This window comes from Corvus kubaryi, unplaced genomic scaffold, assembly GCF_017639235.1.
Source record: "Corvus kubaryi isolate FWS band 111438036 unplaced genomic scaffold, C.kubaryi_AGA036_p1.0 66, whole genome shotgun sequence".
Classification (NCBI taxonomy): domain Eukaryota; kingdom Metazoa; phylum Chordata; class Aves; order Passeriformes; family Corvidae; genus Corvus; species Corvus kubaryi.
Window position 1 is genome coordinate 6,051,024 of NW_024582054.1, and position 24,447 is coordinate 6,075,470.

Below are 24,447 nucleotides of genomic sequence, written 5' to 3' on the forward strand. Positions count from 1 at the left end.
CCTTCCCCAAGATCTCCAGGGATAAGCACAGCAAAGACCTGAAAAATTGTAAATAAAGTGCCTACAGCTTAACTAAGTTTCATTTCAAAAAACACCCTGTGAGTTACTGTTCTGAAGGTTTTCTTTGTTTGGAGACTTAACATAAGACTTCCATGCCAATATGATACATCTACATGGGCAGATAATAGAAAATGTTGCAGAGTCATCAGACTCAAGACAGAAGAAAACCAGATCCACAAACGATCAAAATTTAAATTGTCAGAGCATAAATACAACTGTATGTCTCCTATTATTTAATGAAAAAATCCTTTTAATATCTAGATGTCACTAAGTGTAACACTAATGAATTCATTGCTACTCAAAAATACTTGTTTGCTTAATGTTTCTTTTCTCACCTCTAAAAACTAAATTGTCTAAAGACAATAAAATCTATTTGACTTATATAGACAAGATCAATCTCCAGAGTCAGAAATTTTCTACTTCAGCACATAAAACCAAATTTTTTTTAACAGAAGTGAGTATTTAAGATATGACATCATTATTTAGAGCTTATTTCAGAAAAAAATAAGAAAAAAACTTTTGCATTTGATACAAATTTCTATCTTGATAACAGACTAAATAATTGAACATTTCGAGATACTGGATAGTATTTTACTGGTTTCTAGCTGTACTTTCAAAGCTTACAAGAGCACATGTAAGATAGACAGCTTCACTGTTTTTCATTCCCAACCCAAATCTACAAACATAAAAGCACATCGTTTTTCGATGCCTTTTCTGCTTCACTCTTGGGAACAAGCAACATGACCTGAGTATATTCATGCTACAGAATGAATATACTGAGTATATGGACCCAGTGCCATGGTAACCATATGACATAATTATTCTATGCATACTTTTTTTGATTCAGTTAAAAAAAGATGATGTAAGCGCTGTACTACAGCCCATCAGAATCAATCTTCCTTCAAACTTTAAAGACAATTTAAAAAAGCAAGTATTTCAGTTTGTAAACAGCAGACTTTTAAAAGAGAATGGTATTTATATTCAGTTTTAGTTTTGTGCCTCTCCCTTTACACAATTAGTTGTTCTTCAACAGAAAGATTTTAAACTTTGTCACTCCTGATTCATGACCTAAAAGATACTAGTAATATTTTTCTTTCTCCATTGATAAAAACTTGCATGGCAAAAGTCTGGAGAAGAAAATAAACCAGAGAAGTCTATTAAACTTTTTGTTCAAGAAGGTAAAATTCACCAATGCCTAAAACCCAGTAAGTTTGTGCCTAATATATGTTTAACAGTAGTGCTATTAAGATAGAAGAGAGCTACTGTAAACACAGAAGGAGAGAACAGCACACCTGACCAGGTTATGAGGAAGTGCAACTGTTCCAAGCAGACTGGCTGGAGCCAGATCTAGGAAGGTGATTATAATAAAGGGGGAAATGTGTAATTATGTGAAAAGTCTTCACAAAATACCCTTACATTCCAACACAAATCTAAACCTGAGCAAACTAGCAGGGAGCATTCTCTCTCAAGTTAATTCAGTGGTGTCATCACTTTGATTTTCTTCTCAGATAACTAAGATGCTTTTTGTGAATACCACAAAATATTTTAAATAGCTTCGTACTGCACAAAAATTTTGGAAGTTCTACATGTAGTCTGAAGCTGGTTCATAGAAGGGCTGACAGCAACCTGCCTTTCAGGTTTAAAAAGAAACAACACCAGCCCTCTCCAACAAGGAACTTCAATATTTTGATGTTCATTCCAGAGTATTTAATTTATGCAGCTGATTTACAGATTGAGATCTATAGTTGTAATTAAATGCCTGCATAGCCTATAAAATACATGGCAAGATATGACACACTGGAATGGAACTGCAATGTAGCATCAGAAGCAGCACTTGGAGAAGCAGCAACTAAAGCTAATTCATTCCTCTTCAGTACAACCATTTAAGAGGCATCTGGAAGATACCTCCATCAAATACCTCACCTATGGATTTCAAGCTGCTTTGGAGAGAATTCCGCCTTTGTACTGACACATAGGTTAAACAGTTATACTGGCATTATGATTCCCATTTATCTTAGGTAAAAGCCATAGAACTGAACACCATTTACTTTCTAACCTAAGATATTTCAAAACCTATGCTGCCCTGTGTCAGAAAAGTGCTCCAAGTTCCACAATCCTAGGTTTCCAGGATAAGGGAATTTCTGTACATTTTCTGGAAGCTAAGCCAGTTCACAAAAGAAGAGACTTACTGGCCAGAGAAAAATCAAGACAATCTTGATTAGAAAGGTATTTTAACAATGTGTGACTTTAGAGGATGTTCCATTTGTAAAGATGACTTTCTCTTTTAATCCATAGAAGTATTTTCAGAAACAGCTGTGTGTACCTTGCAAAAAAGTCAGTGAACTGGAAACCATGGTCCAAGTGACTTCTAGATATCACAGTAGATTAAACATTCCTGAAGACACACATACTCAAAGCCTGAAAAACTTAAATGTTCAAAACTGTTTGTTATTAAAAAAATATTGTTACATTCTCTTTTCAAGTACAATGGCAGAGCAACCAACTAAACAGCATACTACTAACTTCTAAGATTATTCAGGCATTGAGATTACCAAGGGCATTCTAAAATGAGACTAGAGGGAAGTTGGGGCACAGAAACAGCAGATTCAGCATAACACTTCCTCAAAATATGAAGATGATCAAAATATTTGGTCTCTACTCAACAGCAAATACAGTGGCTTCCACTTTTATTTTTAAATAAAAAATAAAATATATCACTATTATGAAATATAATAGTCACCTGTCAATTCTATTTGGACTAAAACCCCAATTGCTTGACTTAATTAAAAATTGTTAAAAATTGTGCTTGAACAGTGAATCCACAGCAATATCCTAAGAACAAATGTAAAACCATTAACCATATTGAAAGCATAAGGATCAGAAAAGTTTTAGAATCAGTGATGTGTCCAACAGAATTTCTCTTTCAGTCCCTGCTACCTTCTGCCCTTCTAAGTAAGTGTCATGACCTAATTTTGCCATCACATATACGTAGGATCTTGTTTCTTCTGTGCCAAGTGGGGTCTTGTTGCATACTACACAACTTGGTCGTTAATTCATTACATATTAGCTGTTGCTTATAATTGCATTATCTGAAGTCTGTGGAAATACATTAATACATAGTGACCTTTCACTCAGTTATCAAAGAATCACTGGCTCTCCAGTATTCTTCTCCACACCCTAAATCTATATTTTTTAGTTCCCTGAGCTTTGTTCAATACACACAGGAGAGATGTTCATCCTAGCTGCACTTCTTCCACCTTTTATCCTGTGTTTTTGAGGGGCTGACTTCCAACAGCAATTTCCCATAACTACAGGAAGGTTACAATCTGCTCTGACCAACTAGTTAGGTCACATTTGGGGAGCAAGTAGAAGTAAGACAGATGGACACAGGACGGGACACACACAAAAAACCGAAAACAAAACAAACTGTTCAAGACAATAAAGGTTTGGAAAACATATTCACGCTAACATGAGCTTAATTTTAGACAGGAAGTGGAGGAGAAACATTTAAAACCTTCAACCAGAAGTGGAAACAAAACAAGGCTTGCCTAGAGGAAACGGAAAAGAGAACACCACAAACAGATTAGGACACTGATGGCTGGACATTTTTATATGCATGCAGGAAAAACATTAAACCAGTCTTTAGTTCTGAGCATTATATTATTTTTAAGGCAAGCTGTGAATGTTCCAAGTATTAAGAATTACGAGAAAACTATCAAGTATCTCTAAATGCAATTAAGCTTCTCAAAAAGAGCCTCGACGAGGCTAAAAAAATTCTAAAGGGAACTACTGCAAAGTGAGGAAGGAACTGCAGGTGCACATAGCTGTGTGGGAACACAGGGTACTCTGCTAATAGTGCTACGCCCCACTGAAACAACTGAGTCAGCAGAATTTCTATTTATATGCTCTCTTCCTACAGAGTCACAGTCAAGGCAGAAAACTCAGCAGTCCTGCCTCAAGGGAGAAACTGGTGTTTTTGAGGAAGGGTCAGCAGTACAGTATGAGAAGTAATTCTATCTTTTAAGCTTACAGAGGAGTCAAAATTCATTGGCAGAAAAGAATAAATTCTTGATAAAAGTCATTAAGATGGAGCTTTTGTGCCTTCGCCACTTCGCGTTTTTTCCACAGTAAGACACAGCCCCCATTCAGAAATGTTTGCCACACAAGTAACCAAGCAATCCTTTGTAAGCCCATTTTGTCTTAGCTCTGCATGTAGAAATGGCTGAGATCCTGCACCAGTTTTCCTTTTGTGAGGCTGATTTTCATGATGCTATTTAAGAGATGTTTATTACTGGTATTTTATGTAAGGTTCCTGATGAATGAATACTGTCTATGTGTTCATCAATCCAGGTCAGTTCTCGGACCTGTCAGCTTCATGCTGTCTTCCCATATGAAGTTGTTCTCATGTAAAATGGCTACTTTTTGTCATAGCCATATTCCACAACTAAGCAAATCATTCCTGAGGAATTTCATCTGATTTCATGTTCATAATAAAATTCTCATTTCAGCACTCCTATTAAATGTATTATCACTGGTATATAAACAAGATTTAACTCTAATCTTTCATTGGAAGAAAAAAGCAAAATGTTTCCCAAAATGTATGGAAAATTTCTAAAAAATCAATGTACTTAGTTCTAAAAAAGCAGGGTATAACATTTAAAAACATTTAAAACAAATAACTGACTCTTTTGATACATAATCATTGTTATAGAAAAGTTCAGCAACAGCATTAGACTGAGACTATAAATTTACTTCGTAGTCTACAAGCAATAATAAGCAAGCATCTATACTTATGTCCCATATAGTTTTAATATGATCATTAAATAGATGCAAATTGTTACCGTTTTATCCCTGAGTCGTTCTCCATGGATAAGAAAATCAGCACAGCTATTCTCTTCCTGGGGAATGACTTTGAAGACTGTGACACAGCTTAGTCCACCCCCTCCAAGTGGTAACCATCCACCACTTGAGTCATCCCGGGTCATCACCACAGCTCGCACTCGTGCATAACTATTACTGAAAGAGAAGCAAAAGAAGAAATTAGTTTTCCATAAACTTAAACCAGCTAAGTCTAGTTAAAAACAAAACAAAACCAACAAAGCCACAACCAAGATCACGATAATTAATAGTCTTTCCACAAACATCACCTAGCAGAAACCAATGTAAGACCACTCTCGAAAAAATGTTCCTCTGTATTTTTATGCCTTCATTAGGATGTCTCAGAGCTTGTGATCTTTTGTACAGAGACTTAACCAGAGAATATAGTTGCCTAGTCAAAACTCATATTCTTCTAAGAACTTTACACTCAGTGATCTAGCTAGAGGGCTGGAAAGAGAATAAGAATCAACTCCTGATTTATTTTAGACTAATCATGAAGCCAGTCAGCCACCATGAAATTGCACAGAAAAGAGAACAAGAAAACAGAAAGAGGTCAGGCCTTCTGTCACTGAAATCTAAACAAGAACAGGCTTCTAGCCAGAAACCCTGCTTCCCTTCATCCAGCTCTCCTCCCCATGCATATAACCTGTCCTTTGCAAGGGTAGGTCAAGACACACATTGTGGGGTTTGAAAACAGAACCAGTTATAGCTACTTAAAATCCATACTTGCAGTGTCTACTTGCTATTTCTCTCCTGCATTTGCATCGGGTGTAAAATTACTTGCATTTTACAATCTAACACCTTTTTCCATCATTTAGTATTCTTACAAAATAAACAAATTATTGTCATGTCATTACTTAAAATCCAAATTCCAGAGTATTGGAAAAAGAGGTTTTGGTCATTTCTCTCTCTCTCTCTCTGCTCTTAGTTTTTTCTTTTAAATTAAATGTAAACTTTTAGTTTTGGTTGTGAATTTGCCACTACATCACTTGGAAAACCCCATGGCTTGCCAAGGATGTTATAAGATGCTACATTTGAAGTACAGATTACTGGATGAATGCAGCAGTTAATGACTGAACATTTCAACACCTTAAAATAAGGTGTTATCTTTTTGCAATATATTCCTGGTGCGGGTTTAAGTACTTATGCCAGTTAGCACTAGTGATGTCAAATTTAAGGGTTGAAGAGGAAACATCAGTAGAGGACAAAGTTGTTCCTTCTGTATTTGAGATAAAACTATTCACCAAGATGTTGCACTTTTAAAAGATCACTGCTTTATTTCCAACACCTTCCCCTCACCCCCCCCCCAATATCCCAAAATAACAAAGGTAGGCTTTTTTGCGTAATTAATATATTACATTCTCACACACACATATGATTCACACATATGATTCACTTGTGTGTGTGTATATATATATATGTATGTATAAGAATTTTGCTGGAGGCATCTAAGGCTTAAATACATAATGGTTTGCAAAATGGAAAATTATACAAGACTATAAATTTTTAGCTTATAGGCAGCTAAATTTTGTTTGCTGCCTCTGAGCAAAGCCCTGTCATCTCTCTAAATCTAATAGTTAAAATGACAGTTCAGTCAATGTTGCTCACCATTTCTCTACCAACATCTTTTACTTAAGTACTCAAACACAGCAGACAAATATAATAAAGAAAAAGCCAATCCTTCATTGTACGCATCTATCACAATTCTAATATCTGCAAATAAAAATGGCTGCATCTTGATGCTTAATAATATTACTGAGAGTTGAATTATTCCTTCACTGGTCTCTGTCACTGTGTTTCACTCAGAGCTAAGGTCAGATTGTAGTTGTACACTTCATACACAGGTAGTCTTTCACCTCATTTCTCTCAGAAGAACCTCTTCTGACAGAAACTGAAGACACCAAGACTCTCCTCTAAAACAATAAGAAATAGGATTGGTTAAACCGAAAAACTGTCATTGCTATTCTCAATTTAAGCAAACCACAAATTTAGCTTTGAAGTTATTCACTCCATAAATTTGGTCATAAATCTGAATATTAGAGGGGTTTTTTTGTATATCAACAGACAGCAGCAAGAGGACAGTTAAAGAGAACTTCCCTTAGGCTCCACAAGAAAGCTAAGACTATAACATTAATTTTTTCTTAAAATGAAAGTTCACACTCCACATCCATTTTCTTTACAAGAACTGCTAAGGAGAAGCAAAGAAGGAGGCTTAAGCTACTTCCATTCAATAGAGTTTTCTGACAGTGTTGGGATTTTTCCCCCTATCCTATACTGAGATGCCTAGTGTGGTCTAGCTAACAATCTTGAGTTTTGCTTTCCATATATTCCAAATGAATACGTTAAACATTTATCCTTTCAAATATTTTAGAAACTACTATCAAATCTACTGCATTAGTGCAAAGTAAAATTCCCCAAGGTAATATTTAATGAATAATCTCTTAAATTGAAACAAGCCAGTTTTCCCATACAACCACCCTGTAGATTAACTAGACAAATTCTTTACCTGTAACAATGCCAAAGTCTACAAAGAGATTTTTAGTTTTATGTTTCTGTTGGTGGCTGTTTTTTAATATTATTTTTTATATTTGAATGGAACTCATAATTGGTAACAATAGCTATTTTCAGTAACAACACAACCTGGCTTGCAATTAGCCAGAATGCTGGCAGGACCCATGAATGATTCCCATTTCCAAAATCCTCTGCAAACAAAACAGCATCTGCCTGTCACACTACTGGCACTATGAAAGCACTCAGAAGTCTTGTATCTCTAAGCATTACAGCCCCATCTACTCTTGGGAACTTTAGAACAAATTGTTACACTGCTGGTGTACCTTAGCGGTGGGAGAAAGGGCAGACAAGGCTTCAGTGTTTTCCTAACACAGCCTGAGGTTTTTACCTACTCTTGCATGTTTAGCAGCTCTATCAGGAATACCTGAACAAAAGAAAAACCAAACAAACAGGGCAATCAGTTGAGCATTGCTCTTACAAAGCCTTTTACCAGAGCTACCACAAGCGTGTGAAATGGAGCATGAAGAGCAGCATTGCAACAGCAGGTCCGAAGCTACTGTACGGAAGCCAACTTTTCTTGAGACTCCCTGGTTTTGGTTGCGGTCCCTGGAAATTCTTGAGGCAGTGCAAGGTTTAAAGGAGATTGTATTCTGGCCAAAGGGGCATGCTGCTTTCCTAAAGTCAGTACGAGGATGAGTAAGACTGGGGACAACGACACTGGAATCCAAAATTAGTGCTTAACAACTAGGGAAACAGATCACTCTAACATCTGAGTGCCTCAGGTAGGAGATAAGAGTATGGTATTCTTATGCGATTAAAGGGAATTATAAATTGGAATAAAGGAGAAAGAGAAAAAAAAGTTGTCTGCAGTATTTTTTCCCTCTAGCAGTGAAGATTTACTGAGGAGTACAGCATGTGTCTGAGTGCTATACCTAGTAAACCTGAAATGAAGCAATTTTAAGATAGCATATTAAATATGTTGCATGAAGTTTCACTCTAAAAGCATAATCAAATAAAGATTATTCTTACACCAAAATCAAAATCTGAGATGGGGTGAACTAAGCAGCCTGAGAAAGCATTAGTGGCAAAATCAAAGGGTTATAAACCATTAAGTGGACAGGAAAGATATGACCTACAGTCCTTGCCTACCATCAGCAGGCATTTTAAGAACATCAAGCATTAAAATCTGACAAGAGGTTTTAAAGGCTCTCTCCTCCCTCAAAAAACTGTGTGTTTATATCACTGTAATGCTCTTGGGCCCAAACTGACTTATGAGCTGGATGACCAAACTGTTGTGCAAGCTCAGGAAGCACGTCACTGGCCAAGACAGGCTGGGACCTTCAGCTCAACAACTAAGGAATAATCCTGCTTTTGGTGGCCGGGGAAGTAAGACAATTGTAATTTCATCACTGTGATTATTTATTGGTTTTGTGTAAAAAGTAAATTATTTTTATAATTTGGGGTATTTATTACATTTAATATCAAGACAACTAAAGATAACAAATGTTACTACATTTGTCCTTTGTTCCATTAGCCAAGCAAAAGAGAATGAATATTAAGAATTTTCTGCCAAAATACTTTTCCCAGAGAAAAAGGGGAAGAGATGTTGGGGGAAGTGGGGAATCAGCCATCTTGTTGCTTTACATTTATTTTAACCTAGTATCAACAGTAAGCAAATCTTCCCTCTCCTAATTCATACTAAACATTGCCATTCTTTTACTTGTACTGCATTTTGCACATTTCTATTTTAAAATAGGTCTGAAAAACAAAAGTGATTTCAGAAGTGTTGCTTAAAACAATTGTACTGTAACTGCAATTTTTTTTTTAGTACTATACAGCTTACTACCATTACCATCAAGAAACCTGGATCTGCAAGTGGAATTATAAATTGAACCACAGAAGAAACTGACTTTTTCAGCTTTGGTAAAAATATTTAGACTTATAATTTCTTTCAAAGCTGGAAAGCTGATTTGAAGAAAAGGACCTCGAGTTTCATATGGACACCAAGCTGAACACAAGCCAAAAACATGCCACATGGACAAAGGAGGCCAACTTCCAGTGTCCCAGCTGCAATTAGAAGTGTTGCCAGCAGGTCACAGAAGGTGATCCTCTGTCTCTACTCAGCACTACTGAAGCCACACCTGGAGAGCTTTGTCCAGTGTTGAGCTTTCCAGTACACAAGAGACATGGAGCTCCTGGAGTGGGTCCAGCACAGTGCAACAAAAATGATTAAGAGACTGAAGCATCCATTGGAGGAGGGAAGGCTGAGAGAGCTGGGACTGCTTAGCCCGAAGAACAAAAGACTCATGGGTATCTCATCAGTGTATACATAGCTGAAGAGAGAGTGTGAAGAGGACAGGCAGAAGCTCTTTTCAATGGTGCCCAGTGAGAGCACCAGAGACAACAGATACAAACTGAAACACAGGAAGTTCCATTTGAACATCAGCAACCACTTTTTCACTGTGACGGCACCTGAGTACTAACACAGGTTATCCAGAGAAGTTGCGGAGTTTCCATCCTTGGAGAGTTTCAAAAGCCATCTGGACACAGTCCTGGGTAACCTGTTATAGGTGACCCTTCTTGGAGCAGCAGGGAAGATGACCTCCAGAGATGCCTTCCAATCTCAATTATTCTTTCTTTTATTTAATATCCTATTTCAAAGCACAGCAATTAAAAAAAAATACAACTTCGTAAATATAACCAATATGGGTTAATTTATAAGAATTCATGATACTTTGAAGCAAGAGTTGTCACTGTGCAAACTGCTGTTTAAACACTTCTGACAAGGCTAAGGGAAAAAAAAAGGCGTTCTGAAAAATCGTGACACACTCTGCTATGAAATTACACTATCTTTGCTGGCACACAAGTAACAGCTCCAGGCTTTTCTCCAAATGTGAAATGCCCATGGATCAAGGCTCTTTACCTTTGACTGGCACTTTACACACGTACTTTAGCCCCTCCAGCTTCTGCTGCAATATACTTTTGTGTTTGTAGCCTTACCAAAGGAGCATACATGAACCACACTTGGCTTTTTATGGTTCTTATTATCCAAACAGCTTAGCAGAAGACTTTATGATTCCCAGCTAGAGAAGTGCTCATGAGTACGTGCATGTCTGAGTACCAAAAGGTACTGCCAGACCACTGAGCTAAAATCTGTTTTACTCGCAGATAGCATTTTTTGAGTATTGACTCAATGTAGAAAAAAAATAATTTCACCAATATCACATAATCTTATTAGTACACTGCTGATGTTATAAACCCTTTGTTACTAAAGGTTTAGAGAATGAGTGCCACTGGTACAAAATATTAATGACTTACCTAAAACAGAAGGAGATGCAAATGTAGCACAAGGGCTAAAGAAGACATAATTTACATCACAAAAATGTATGACAGCATATCTTATTATTTTTTAATGAAGAGGATATTGCCATAACAGCTACTAAACGAGGCTCTGCTTAACATGACTGTTACCCTTCTCCTCTCAAAATTATATCAACAAATCAGAATAAACACAAAACTCTTACTCTGGTAGAATGCAAAACTTGGCAGATTTTCTCCTCTAAAAAGATGCAAGAAGTATTCCTCACAATAAACAGCTAATATGCCTAGGAAGTTTATTTCTGTGAGGAGTTTAGCAAGGAAAGACATGGATTTCCAGGAGGAACTACAGACAAATGCTGTTACGTTTAAGATATTGGTAACCACACTGATTTTGTCAAAAAACCTGAATGGAACATTTCTGCTCAAAAAACAAACCCCAAAAATCTACAAAACAAAACAACAAGAAGAAAATCTACTTAAAGAAACCTGAACTACCAAGCAAAATGGCTTGTACCCAAAATTGTAAAAGGAAAAATCTACATGGGAAACTGTATTATGTAAGGAAGGGTTAACTCGTATCCTGAAAGGGCCAAAAATACATGATTACAATTATTATTTAGCAGAAGAGGCTCATAAAACAAGGTGCTTGACAGTGCACCTACAATTCAAAAGGGAAAATGAGACCCAAATGAACAAGTGTCAAAATAGTATATTGCTCTTGTGAAGTGTTCTCTTGGAGACAAAATAAGAACAATAAAAGAAAAAATTAAAAATAGGAATGGGGTTCTAGTGCTCCTATTTGAATATAGACAAATTAAGATGTATGTCCATGTAAATTAATGCTGCAAGGAAGAATGGCTGCTGCCATAAGCTCTGTTGGAGAAGCTGTTAAGATTTGAAACCCATCAAAATTACATACAAAGTATGTATTTGACATTTGTATGAAAAACATTTTAGCCCTGCTCCCCAGCATCTTCTCTTGTTTAATAATTGTAGCTACTTTCTCTTACTTCTGTAGGTCATCCATAAGGGTTAAATAAAGTAATATTTTATCACACTAAAGGAGATCACAACACATTGGATTCTACACCTTTTAAAGAAACTGCCTTCTGAAGGCCTACGTTTTCATAAGAGAAAGAGTTCTGTAACACCATCTGGTCAAGGCATATTACTTAGAAAATGGCAACTAATATAAAATACACAATAAAATAAAACCCCCAAACAAACTTACTTTTCTTTCTACCCTTCCCCACAAAAATGAAAAAGAATCAAAGTAACATTCAAAGATGGCTCTACAGGTTTTGGACACATGTAGCAGAACTAAATAAACAGCATACAGTATGTAATCCCTTTTGTAGTAGTCTGTGGGATAAGATGGACATGGAAGATGCTTTTTGATCACTTCCACAGCTGCCTGTTCACAACAGAGGACTGCTGGTACCAAGGACTCCTGGACTGGATTCCATTCAATTTTAGGCAGATGGGTAACACAATTCGAGTGGTCAGATCGTGGTACTCATGTACCCTCCAAGTTTAATGGGCTTCCTCCAGAAAACCCTAAATTTGCCTCATTTTTAAAAGCTGACAGCCGTAACTCCAAAAATATCCACTCTCCATCCTAACCCGTCTTCCCTTCTCTGCATATATTCTCATAGTTTTTTACTTCTTCCTTACCCCAGAGTTTCTGAAGATCCACAGGAATCTCTTCATTCAATTTATAGCACAGAACTGTCTGTACCCTCTTTTAATTCCGTGAAATCATTACTTGTTTCTTACCAAGCTACTGGGTTATTGATGCCATGTATTAATTCTGATTTGCTTACCATGGAAACGTGTAGAGAAAGGTTAAAGAGCCCACAAATAAAACAAGAGAAAGAGGTTTAGTTTGGGGTTTTTTTTTAATAAGAAAAGTTACCATTTCTTTCCAACCTTGCAAAAACAAAGGAACATCTAAAGAAATGATGGAACACAAGCTTTTCATTTTCTTGAGCTCTTCAGCAAACTTAGGACAAGCACAAGTCTGCAGCCTAAGGCAGATTCCACTAAGACTAAGACAACTTGACACTTCCAGTAAATGTCTTCAGACAACATCCATCCAGTCTATAATTTTTTTTTTTTTTTTTTTTTTTAATGAAGCTTACAGATTCAGTTGCACTTCATTTTCCTGGGAAAAGCAATGATTACTACAGTTTAGAACAACAACTTATGGAAAGATTTTAGGTAATAGTTGTATCTGAACAGGTCAGAATTCTCTCTTCTCTCAGAGCCATTTTCCTCCAGTCTTATATGCTCACAAAGTCCAAGTATCAAGTATGCAAGTGCAATTAGATCACTCTCATTGTCCAAGCTGGTCATCTAGTTACTGAGGTTATGGATGGCAGGACTGGAAACCCTGTTAACAGATGTGAATACATTAATAAAAAAAGCCATTTTGTAATAAAGTTCTTGACCACTAAAATAAGATGAAGGTAACTAACACATCCCTCATGAACAATTTTAGCTACCCTAAGGTATAACAGGAGGTACTAGACATGCTATTTTCAAACAAGCACCTGTGTACTTCTTATTCCACTGCTTGTTGTATTTAGGAATAGTACCCCACAAATGTTCAGAAAGCTATTATTTTCCTCCACCTAAGAACTTACATAGCAAAAATAAAGGACAAAGCTGTTATACTTTCTCAAACAGACCAGAAAACATTGTCACAGATTTTTTGTATTTACTCTGTCTGAATTTCTGTCAGGTTGTCCTGGACTACAGACCCTTTGGGCCGGGTCCATCTGTAATGAGCACAATTCAATGAAGCTTTGAGTTGCCTGTTGGTGTAAAGAGCTTAGGGGGTGAGCTGCTGCATAGTCTTGAACTTTTGGCAACACATTATGGTAGAAAAAAGCATAAGATCCACTGAGCTTACTCACCTAAAATAACACTTAATATTAGGTAGGCAAGCACAAAATTTAAATTTTATTCTTATCACATTAAAAGAAATTTTAAAAAGGTACAGGTCATTTCTGGCATGCATTCCCACTCAGCCTGCACAGAAAAGGAACAGAACCTGGAACCAAATAAAGCATATCCATACTTTTAAAAATACTCTTCCTTTAACAGCCTTGTTGAGCTGTGAGATTGCTAATGAATGTTGTATACAAACAACATTCATGTGTTTAAACCCATGTGAATTGAAATTGTTGTATCATTCATTGATATTGTTAAATCTAAAGCTTGTCTCAACATTTACATTGACGTGGCTTTTCAAGGACTTTAACCAGACAATATGAAAGAGATCTTGCAAAGTAAATTCTATTCTAAGAAAATCCCTAAATTTCTACTTTTAACATAATAAGAAAACAATAAATATCCAAAAGGATGTTTCAAACACACACAAATGGACAAATCATAAATGTCGGCACTAACAAAACAGAAAGACTACAAACCAAACTGCAAAATGCTTAACAACACCAACATCAGAGTAAAAAAGAAAGTCCAAATGAGCCTTAAGAAAGACAAGCTTGTAAACTTGAGAAAGTTCTATTTTAAAGAACTATTTTAAAGGTGTATGTTCACTGACCAGAAAAAGAAGCTACCATTCCCTTGCTACACAGCACCATGTTTTGTGGCTTGAACCAGTCTTTTCCGTAGTTTTAAGAAACCATGACTATTTCAGAGAGAGGAAGTAAATTGAAATAAAGACAAATGCAAATATTTCTATTACAATAATCCATCAAACTAGAAAAAACAAAAGATTAATAAGATTATTCAAAATGTTTCAATGGTATGCCCTTTATATTTGCCATACCTCAGCATGAATAATGTAACTTACATAGCCATTATGTAATTGTATGATTATGTTTGATAATCTCAGTAATAATTCGCAGCCTAACCAGCAGTCTAAGCATAGAAATAGGTGATTCACGAGCCCTAAGATCAAAATATAGGAATTCTAACAGTACATCCCAAAAAGTGTAACTAAGCCTTGATTTACTACATTCCCCACTCCAATTACTGCTGAAGTAATATTCTTCACAAGTTTCTACAAAAAGCTGCATGTAATGAATACATGGGTAGTGTATGAACATAACACAGAACAAAGCAATAACAAGGCACTGAAAAGCCTCTGAGTTCAAAATGAAGATTATTTAAGTTCCATTATTTGCTGCTATTCCAGAAAAAAAGTTTAGAAACTTGTAAGCAACTGCACAAAAAAAGAGTAAGGAGTACACATGCATTCCCCTGCCCCACCAAATACGTAATAAACCAAAATAAGAACAAATTCTTTATAAATGATAGTCATGAGAACTCCTATAATAATCTCTGTCTATTCAGCTACTTAAAAGGGATCCACCAGATACATTTTCCTTGTTTTGGCAACAACACAATCCAAAACAAAGGGTTACAACAGAGATGATGAGATAATGAGACAATTTAGTGTTATAATCACATCTCCTTGTTTCCTCTTTGGACTTTTAAAACCATTAATACCATTAGAAGGGTAATGGCCTTAAACTGGTGAAGGATAGGTTTAGATATTAGGGAGAAGTTCTTTGCTCTGAGTGTGGTGAGGCACTGGAACAGGCTTCCCATAAAAGCAGTGTATGCTCCCTTTCTGGACATTTTCAAGGGTGTCTTAGATGAGGCATTGAGCAACCTGGTCTAGTGGAAGATGCCCCTGTCCATGGCAGGGGGGTGGAACTAGATGACCTCTGCAGTCCCTTCTAATACAAATAATTCTATGATAAATTATGGTTTAGGGTGGAACTTCACCATAACGAGGAATTTCTGATGGAGTGAGCTAAGTCAAATTGCACAAAACATCTGATTAGAGTACCATTACAGCAAGTGCAACATGGTGCAATGGAAGCTCAAAACAGTTTCTAGACAGTAGAATCCAAGCAAGAAGTGAAACAATGGCCTTTTAGCTGAAGTCAATCATTGAGACAAAAATGTCATGTAGGAACCACTAAGCAGATTCTTTTTTTTGTGCAGCTCTGACTTCTATGTTGCACAGCTTTACTAGACGAAACTGATTGCTACCCACTGTAAAAATGTTTTAAGTGGCTATTTGCCACTTCTATTATACAAAATAGAGTATAATAGCTTATAAAATATAAGCTAAAGTACAAAACCAAAAAATCTTACTAAATTAATGAGATATACATTAAGTCATTCCAAAAATACTTGTGTCCCTGTATTTAACAGTACTGGAAATGAATCCTGACTGTATAATTGAAGAAATACAACCAGAAAACTAAATATCTCTGCTCAGAGAGACAGAAGACTTTATATATTCAATAAACATATGGAGAAATTAAACTGATAGAACAAATAGGTATAGATGGAGAAGATCAAACTCGAGGATTTTAATTTTGCTGTTTCGTTAGTACCCACGTGTTTTGTTACAGAACTTTGCTTTTATTGCAGCAACAGAAGGACCTTCTATATTCATATTCCCAGGACAGAGTCTACTATCAAAACAGTGATGATTACAAATAATTTTCTCTTATTATAAACAACAATGAATTTTGAGTACTTTTATCTGCAAGGATACTATCCAAGTAACTCAAATAAGCCAGGAGAAGTCATTAACTGTTTTATTAGCTGAAGAAAAGCAACCAGCATTTTATTATGCATGCTGAAAAGCAAGGTCAAAAGACCAACAGCATATTACAAGTAACTGCTTTAGTTGTGCTAACAAATAATCCCTAAATTTTGAGCCAAAATTTTCACTATTTAGCAATTTAAGCCTCAAATATTGGCTGTATCATACAAGTACATCTGACAGAATTCTGTACATTTCACTCAAAACCCAACACTGGGAATGCATTTATCACATATGAGCTTTACATATAGGATGTAAAATAGTGTTTTTGAGGGCTCTGCTTCTTAAATTTGGTTGCTCAAATATCAAGAAGTTATATTGACTTGGAAGAGAAGAAAGAATCTTCTCTAGTCATGCAGCAATTCCTAGACAGATTCATTTGCCTGTAAGTTCAATAATACTGGGAGGAATGGATAAAAGACTTTTTTAGTCAGTAAGTTCTTAAAAAGAATAATACTAATAAAGAGAAGCAATTATTTGAGTAGAAGAATTCTAGAACTGTCACTAGGCAATTTATACCATTAGGTAGCTACATCCTTGTAGCTCATCCTTGTTTGTTTCAACACCCCTGTGTTGACTGGAAAGCATCGTATGGCCAATGCTCAAGACAACCACCTGTATGAGGCCTTTTCACCAAAGACCAAGTACAAAACTTGATATTGCCTATTCTACATAAAAAGATGATAAAAAAAAAAAAAAAACAAAAAAACCCCCAGCTAACACATTTGTTTCTTTAGGAAGCACCAAAAAAGGGATTGCCTAAGAGTTATTTAAGGGGAAGAAGAGGGAGCTAAAAATGCCAGAACTCAAGTAACCAAAGTGAAGTAATAGATGTTTCAAAAGTCAGTGACATGAAAAGATTGAGAGTGAAAATATGGCTTGTATAAATTGTCCCCTGCCAAGTAAATAACATTAGCAGAGCAAAGAAAAGAAGGAGAAAAGAAAAGGAGAAAAGGAGAAAAAAAAAAAAAATAAGGGATGCAGAAGGAGTAGGAAAGAGAAAGGAAACAGTATTTCCTTTTCCCAAACAAGAAGCAGCCACATGAGGAAAAACTAGGTGCCCTTCATCAATGAGAAGCATAATCACAATGCACATTGCTGTTTAACATGCAATACTTATGCTGTGGCGTTCTATAATACACTGATTTTTTTCCTGGATTAAAAGAGAAGTATAAAATCTTGTAGCCAAATTTAAGTTAGAAAAAAATTGGTTAGATTGGTTCCAATTAAAAAACCCAGAGTAAGATAGAAATTTTTCATTTTTAACTGTATATTAAGTAATTGCCAGCAAATACAAATTATTGTATCAAAATCTACATCATATTAACAGTTTTAACAGGTGGAAAACTGGTAAGCATCATGAAGGAGTGGAAAGAATGGTTTTAAGAAGTAAGTAACTCTGAGTAAGCAGAGACAGCTGAAAACGCACAGCAATCAGATTTCTTTTAATCTTTCCTGAAACTACTCTGCAGCATGATCTCAGGAGGTCCTTTAACAGAGACTTGTGAGAGAACATAAAACTACTGACAGTTCTGCACTATCTCCTACTAATAAATCTAAGGCAACTTGCATAGCTACACTACAATTTTTGTTATAAGCACTTTAAAGTAATATGATCCGGCACTGTTGCCAGAGTCACTCTCCATCCTTCTCTTGCCCTAGTCATTCATTTCCACCATGCACTTTTCTCCACTGTTTCTGCAGCTTTGCAATGATCAACATTAGGAAAGCTGATGTGAATCAAGAATAATCCAGAAGAAAGAGCAACTTCAATCCAGAACAATTATCCAACCCTAATCAGTAAATTACTGTCACAAGGCCCTCCCACAACTACCCAAAGCAGTTCTGTAGATATGAACTTACTGCAAGCTCCTGAGCAGTGTCTGAACACATCTATCAGTGTTCAGTTTATAGACAGTAGAATTTGACAGTGTTTGATTCACTGTCAGCAACTGCTGCCAAACTCTCATCCACGTAAGTCCGAATGGATCACAGAAACGGGTCAGTCATTTTACAGCCCAGTTGGAGCTTGCCTGCTTATCTACATCACATATGTATTTTGAGATTAAGACTCAACTAACAGTATGAACACCCAGGATTTAAGTCACAAAGTTTGGCACATTTGTCCTTTTTCTGCAGTATAAACATAAAGAGAAAATTTAATACTCAAGTTTTTTGGCTTCATATGTACAGAATTATGAGGACCAAGCATGTGAAAAACTAATGAAAAAAAATATTCTTCCTCCCAAGAAACATATATTTTCTTTCTCTGAATTCTTATGGCAAGAGGTTTTGGCCCTCCTGGTATTAGTAAAGCCCAGCTGACATGCTAACAAAATGAACAATTTCCTTTATGTAATGACTGAATACACAAAAGGAAAGCACTCTTGATTCCAGAAGGTGCAAAAGGATTAACTCTGGTAGCACAGAAAATAAGTATTCTGAACACTAAAAACTTCATCCCATAATGTAGTGAGAGAAACCAGAAATTACAAGAAATACTATTGAAAATACATCACAAGAAGAGAATCAATTATAAGCACATATAACCTGCACATAGCTTTAAATCTATGTATCATTAATCCATGCAAAAGCTAATACTTTCAGTGCAGATAAAAAAGAAACGAGTACTACAATCCTGCACATTAAAACATTGATACAGCATATATGGCCAAACTCATGAAACAATAATTTTACAATAAATTAGCACTAAAGACTAAAGTCCTACTGTATGAACTTACAAGTCTGAACACAAACTACGGTAAGCATCAGGAAGGGTTAAGAGTACTCAGTCTGGATCTTTTCACTGGAAACAGCAGCCTCTGTTTGGAACAAGTTTAATATATACCAAACAAATGTGATTTGCCTGAAGTGATTCATCACCTCACCTTCATTGATGCATAGTCACCAATACTCAAGGAAATATCACCCAAAAAAAGTTTTAAAATAGAAAAGTAGCTTTTCAAAACAATGTAGAAAAATTCACTTGGCAACTGAACCTTTTCTGCTACAAAACATTTATTCACAATAAACAAAAACTGAAGAAATGACCACACTGTTAACTAAGTACTTGTAAAGGAGATGCTTTAAATTGATATCAGTCAATTTATTGGTAAAACACATTCTCCAAACTACAGTACTAGTGGCATCATGAACCACTGTTGCTTGTAACCACTTTTTTCCCCCCCCAGTTTATGCTCCTACATTATTATGCCAAGCGCATAAGGGAGAGGAAATACAAATCTTCTCTCTAGAAAAGAGGAAGAAGGGGAAAAAAAAGCCCCAAACATGAAAACCCTACAAGTTTTGCAGCTATTCATCCTTTAATAAGGATCATTATTTACAGAAAGTCATTCAGCATTTATTGAGAAAAAAGGAAATACAAAATCCATGGATTTCAAACATTAAACATTGGGTTCCAGTAAACTGGCACTCAAAAGAAAAAAGATTGCACTCGTGTAAGCATTTTGACACAGACAGACGATGCATCTCCAGGAGACAAATTAAAGAGCGATGCTCCATTGAACAGTTATGTGATAGGAGTACACTGTACTATGCAAAGCACATAAACGCTACGTAGATCTCTCATTTTTTTGAGTTCCTTATTAATTGCAAGATGTTATTCATAGGAGATGTCTAAGCAGCCCTAAATCTAGAGCTCTATCAGTGATTCAGCATCTGTAGGTCTGCAGCAAAAATTTTTTGCTTTTGTGGGATAATGGGAAAGCAGTTACGCACCTAAATCCAGCCTGAATTCTTCTCCAGTCTTGGGGTACAATTTCCCTACCTCCTTTGTGTCAACTTAAATCAGTATACAACTGTAAAGAGAACTTGTTGTGCAACCAAAACAGAAAACCCATCCTCCCAAAAAGATTGCTCTGACAGATGAGTGCCCCAACTTACCTTCAGTCATGTGCCCCTTACATCTAGGGCCAAGGCTGTGTAGGTGAATGCAAACTGTGCCTTTCATTGGTAGCCCAAAACTGTATTTCATCATTAGAAATACAGGTTTACATAGGTTTTTCAAGACTTATCTAAAATATTCATTTTGGGGAAGGCATGTATGTATAAAATAATTTTTTTTTATCCACAGGAAAGCCATAGAAGTTGATCTATAGTCTACAGAAAATTTTTAATTCTAAATAGACTGCTCTTTTGTTGTTTACTACTTTAACTCGGTAAGGCAGTAAAGATTTAAATCCGACTGAAACTGATGACCGATATCCTAGCCATTTGTCTAACATAAAAATCCATTTGCTCCTCCTGTACACTCCAGGAACAAATAACATTACCCCTTTGCTTTAAGGGACCCAGAAACCAAGAAAAAACTTCTGTTGCATTTGGCATATTTCAATCACCATAGATCTATTTATATATGTACTTCCACCACCAGGTGTTAACCCTAGGAAAGTCTCATTCAGTCAGGGTACTGCTACAGCAGTGTTTTCCAGATAAAGACAGTAGTGCATACATTCAGCTGAATGTGGATTTTGAAAAAATGGAAGTTAAAAACAAAAAAAAAAATCAAGCCATGATTAACTTCACACAGCTAGAGGTTGAGAGCACCACAGCCTTGTTTCAGTTATGAAATAAATACTTTTATAATTTTAAATTGAAATTATCCCTTTAAGTTTATTTATGCATTTACTCTTCATATTCATATTCCAGCTTCCTCAGCAGCATACACACAGTTAAAACTTGATGCTTATTAGAATAGACTTCTGGTGGGAAGTGCTAAGAATTCACCCCACTGCCTACCAATCTATCCAGAAATCTGTTCTCACTCCTACTTCCTCCTGTCTGTTCCTTTCTGAAACAGCAGTAGGGGGGTTGGGAGTTTGCCTTTCCTCTACTGGATCACAGTTGTGTACATGAACTATACCAGACCATATGGCAATCTCTCTCAACTCATAAGAGGCAAAACAAGCTTCCTACCAAGCCAATCTGAAGAGAAGCAGGCAAGAGCGAGAGCTTACAGATACCAGTGTCCACATGCCATGTCCACATGTCACAGAGACCAGTTACTACATCTTGCCTATATCAGAAACATAGTGAAGATGGATCTTCCTTTCATGACGGGAAAGCATTGAAGCTTTAGTGAACACCAAATTGCAAAACTCCCGTAGGAAAACCACTCCAAGACACAGCACCTCAGGAGATATTCCACTACTCATTCTCAGTGAAGAGCTGGTAAGATTCTCAAAAGGGCCCAACCTTTAGATCCACGAACCTGTGTTTAACTCTGGTAAAACCAGAATTGTCTGATCAAATACACTAAAATAGGATCTCGCTCATGTTCTTTTCTGGGAAGTTAAAAATTATTTTTACACAGATTTTATTTTCAATCTAATATATTAATAATCGCATTTCACAACAGCTTTTAGCCCAGCAACCAAATTCTTGTGTAAAACAGCACATAATTTTGTCAGCATTTTTACACTAGGTTTTAGGGTACACAAACTTACATGAGCATGCAAGAAATTACTTGACAGAAAATAGTTCCCTCAGCTGGAGCTACGTAATTTTTACTTTTTAGTTTAATTCAATTAGTAGAGTCATTATATCCGTATACCAACACAGGCATATAATTTTCCTATTTAATTTTTCTGCTCACTGCTATGTTCTTAAATTCTTTACTACCACAGAGATAACTTACTGGGAACAACAAGAAGCCACTCTACCAGAGGCAATAGGGAACAAAACTCAAGCGGGTGGAAGGCATTGCCTATTACCTGCCCTAAAGAAACATGAAAACCACCAGAGACAGACAACTGTCAAGTAGCTGGAGATATATCCAGGATCTGCCTACATTGAAACATTACTGCAATAAGGACCAAAACTAAACCACAGTTTCCCATTGCACCATTTCTTCATCAGTATCCTACACAACGTGGAAACAGACGTGCCACACAGCATAAGAACTGCCTAATAGTCTGCCTTTAATTTATAGGCGTTAATGCACTTGTCACCAATGATCTATGACATTTGATACACTAATACCAAAAGTGTTATTGTAAAGAACCATTCAGTCCTCACGTTAAGGTTAAATATTCATCCCTCTCAATTTAAGAGATTGTACATTTCACTCTGTCCACATTACATAAACAAAAAGTACATAAACAATTAAAGAAATAAGGAATTTTAACAAAATCTCTAAGCACTAAACTAAGAAGAAGCCTGACCACATATGTATTTCCCTTAGAGAGAAAAAGTCATCCTCTGCTGAAACACTGCTATAGATATGACAGAAGTGTCACACTTCCAGAATACCAAAGAAAAATAATTTTCTTTTCATTGATAAGCAGCTAGGAAAAGATGGCACCTTTTTATTTTCTTGGTTCTGCTTTATGTCGTAACTTCATATTAAGATTAAACATCCAAAAACCTTAAGTGTTCAAATGTTTAGTGCGAAAAAGTTGAAGGCTTATAACTTCCCCTCACTTAAACTTTATAATGAATACTGGCAAGAGAATGTCAAAGGTGCCACTAGCCTATCACATCGTCAACCTGCATAAGACAGCTGTAAAAAATAAAAACCCAAACAACCCCAACAAAAAAATCACAATTCCCCCATTCCCCCCTCCAAAAAACTCCATCTTCGACAGAAACTTAAAAATCTGTGTTTAACAGTAAAGTGTTTAAATACTAAATCTTAGAAGTCCTATAGGGCAATACAGATTTGAGAAATTTCATGGCACCTCTTTAGGAATGAGATTCTCTAATTCACACAATAATTTGAAAAATTTGAGGTTCCGTTAGTATCAAGCATCATTATTTCTTAGGGGATTTTCCCAGACAGATTATATGTCAAATAAATTTAACCCCAGAGATGTAACATGATCTTCTAACAGTTTGACTAAATTACAAGTTTTAAAGTAGACAGCCATCAAAGTAAGGAGAACAGGCAATCATGAATTCAGGAAATGTACATTGCCCCATAGTCAGCTAATGGCAACTTTAATAGGATGTGATGGATTTTTCTCCACCAGGAGAAAATACTGCCTGCATTTTTGCTTCAACAACCCACGCCAGCTGACTAATGGAGTTATATTTTTGTCTCGTATGAGGATGGTTACTTGCCCATCCTCTAGCAGTTGCAGAATGAAACATTAACAACAGCTGTGGGGTGAACAGAAAAGCTGCTCTATTTGGTAGCCAAGAACCAAAGTACAGGCCTTTCCTCTCAAACAGTGGAGCTCATTTTCTGTCACAGGGTGACGAAAAGACACAGCACAGAACAAAGCCACTTTTAGGGCCTGAAGTAGCTAACTGAAGGTAATTTTAAGGAGTAATAAATCTTCATGGGAAAAAAAAGTAAAGGACCCACAGAAATTAAAAATAGGGTACTAGGATAGATAAGAGCCCTTGGGATCTTAGAAGCTGTTGCTGAAATGAAATACTGGTGGATCCAGACAGGTTTCTTAAAACAACTCTTATCAAATACTATTAAATATAACTCTTTAGCTCAGCATACTAACAATCCTAATCGTAACAGACCAATCCCAAAGAAACACTCCTGCCATGCTACTGAATAATCAGCATATGCCTGCAACTAGAAACATCTTTTTATGCAAACACTTGGGCTTCAGTCCTGCAAAAATTTAAATATATCACTCTGAGTAGACCTACAGATCTCTGTGGAAGTCTGTAGAGTTTATCACACACATAAAAGCTAACACATATTTATAAGTCTTGCAGGATAATTGCTTTTGGCAGAATATAAATAACATTGCTCTAATGTGTTTCAGCATCATGGTCTCCTGCTTTAAGAGCCAGACATTCTGGTGAAGCCTGTCATTCTTCATATAAAGAGTAGCAGCTGCATAGCCCACAGAGACATTTAAGCTTCTCTTTGCATTTTCTTTAAAGTTTCAGAATAGTGTTTGGGCATTCTGTTAAAGTAGCAAGAAAGCTAACAAGTGAAGCTGATAAAAATTGCCTATAAATGCTTTCTTACTAGTGCCATGGATACCACTGGTAGGACTGGAAGCAATTCTTAGACAAACTATCTATAGCTTCCAACACTGCCAAACAGGACATCAATTTGTCTGTGGAGTTTACTAGGTATTTTTCCAGAACCC

The 24,447-nt window shown here is 36.2% G+C and overlaps 1 protein-coding gene across 3 annotated transcripts in view; it reads right to left on the minus strand.

The window, feature by feature from the left end:
- The window catches only part of SPRED1 (sprouty related EVH1 domain containing 1), a 58,515-nt gene that overhangs the window by 19,028 nt on the left and 15,040 nt on the right, over positions 1 to 24,447 (minus strand). Inside the window, exons 1-2 of one of the 3 annotated variants that reach the window (XM_042047084.1) lie at positions 9,934 to 10,090; positions 4,902 to 5,076 (exon numbers count right to left, since the gene is read on the minus strand). In XM_042047084.1, the coding sequence (XP_041903018.1) occupies positions 4,902 to 5,045 (144 nt within the window). In that variant the 5' untranslated portion in view covers positions 5,046 to 5,076; positions 9,934 to 10,090. Of the gene's footprint in view, positions 1 to 4,901; positions 5,077 to 9,921; positions 10,091 to 24,447 lie in introns of those variants that run through there. The other 2 variants (XM_042047085.1, XM_042047083.1) reach the window with 2 other exon arrangements.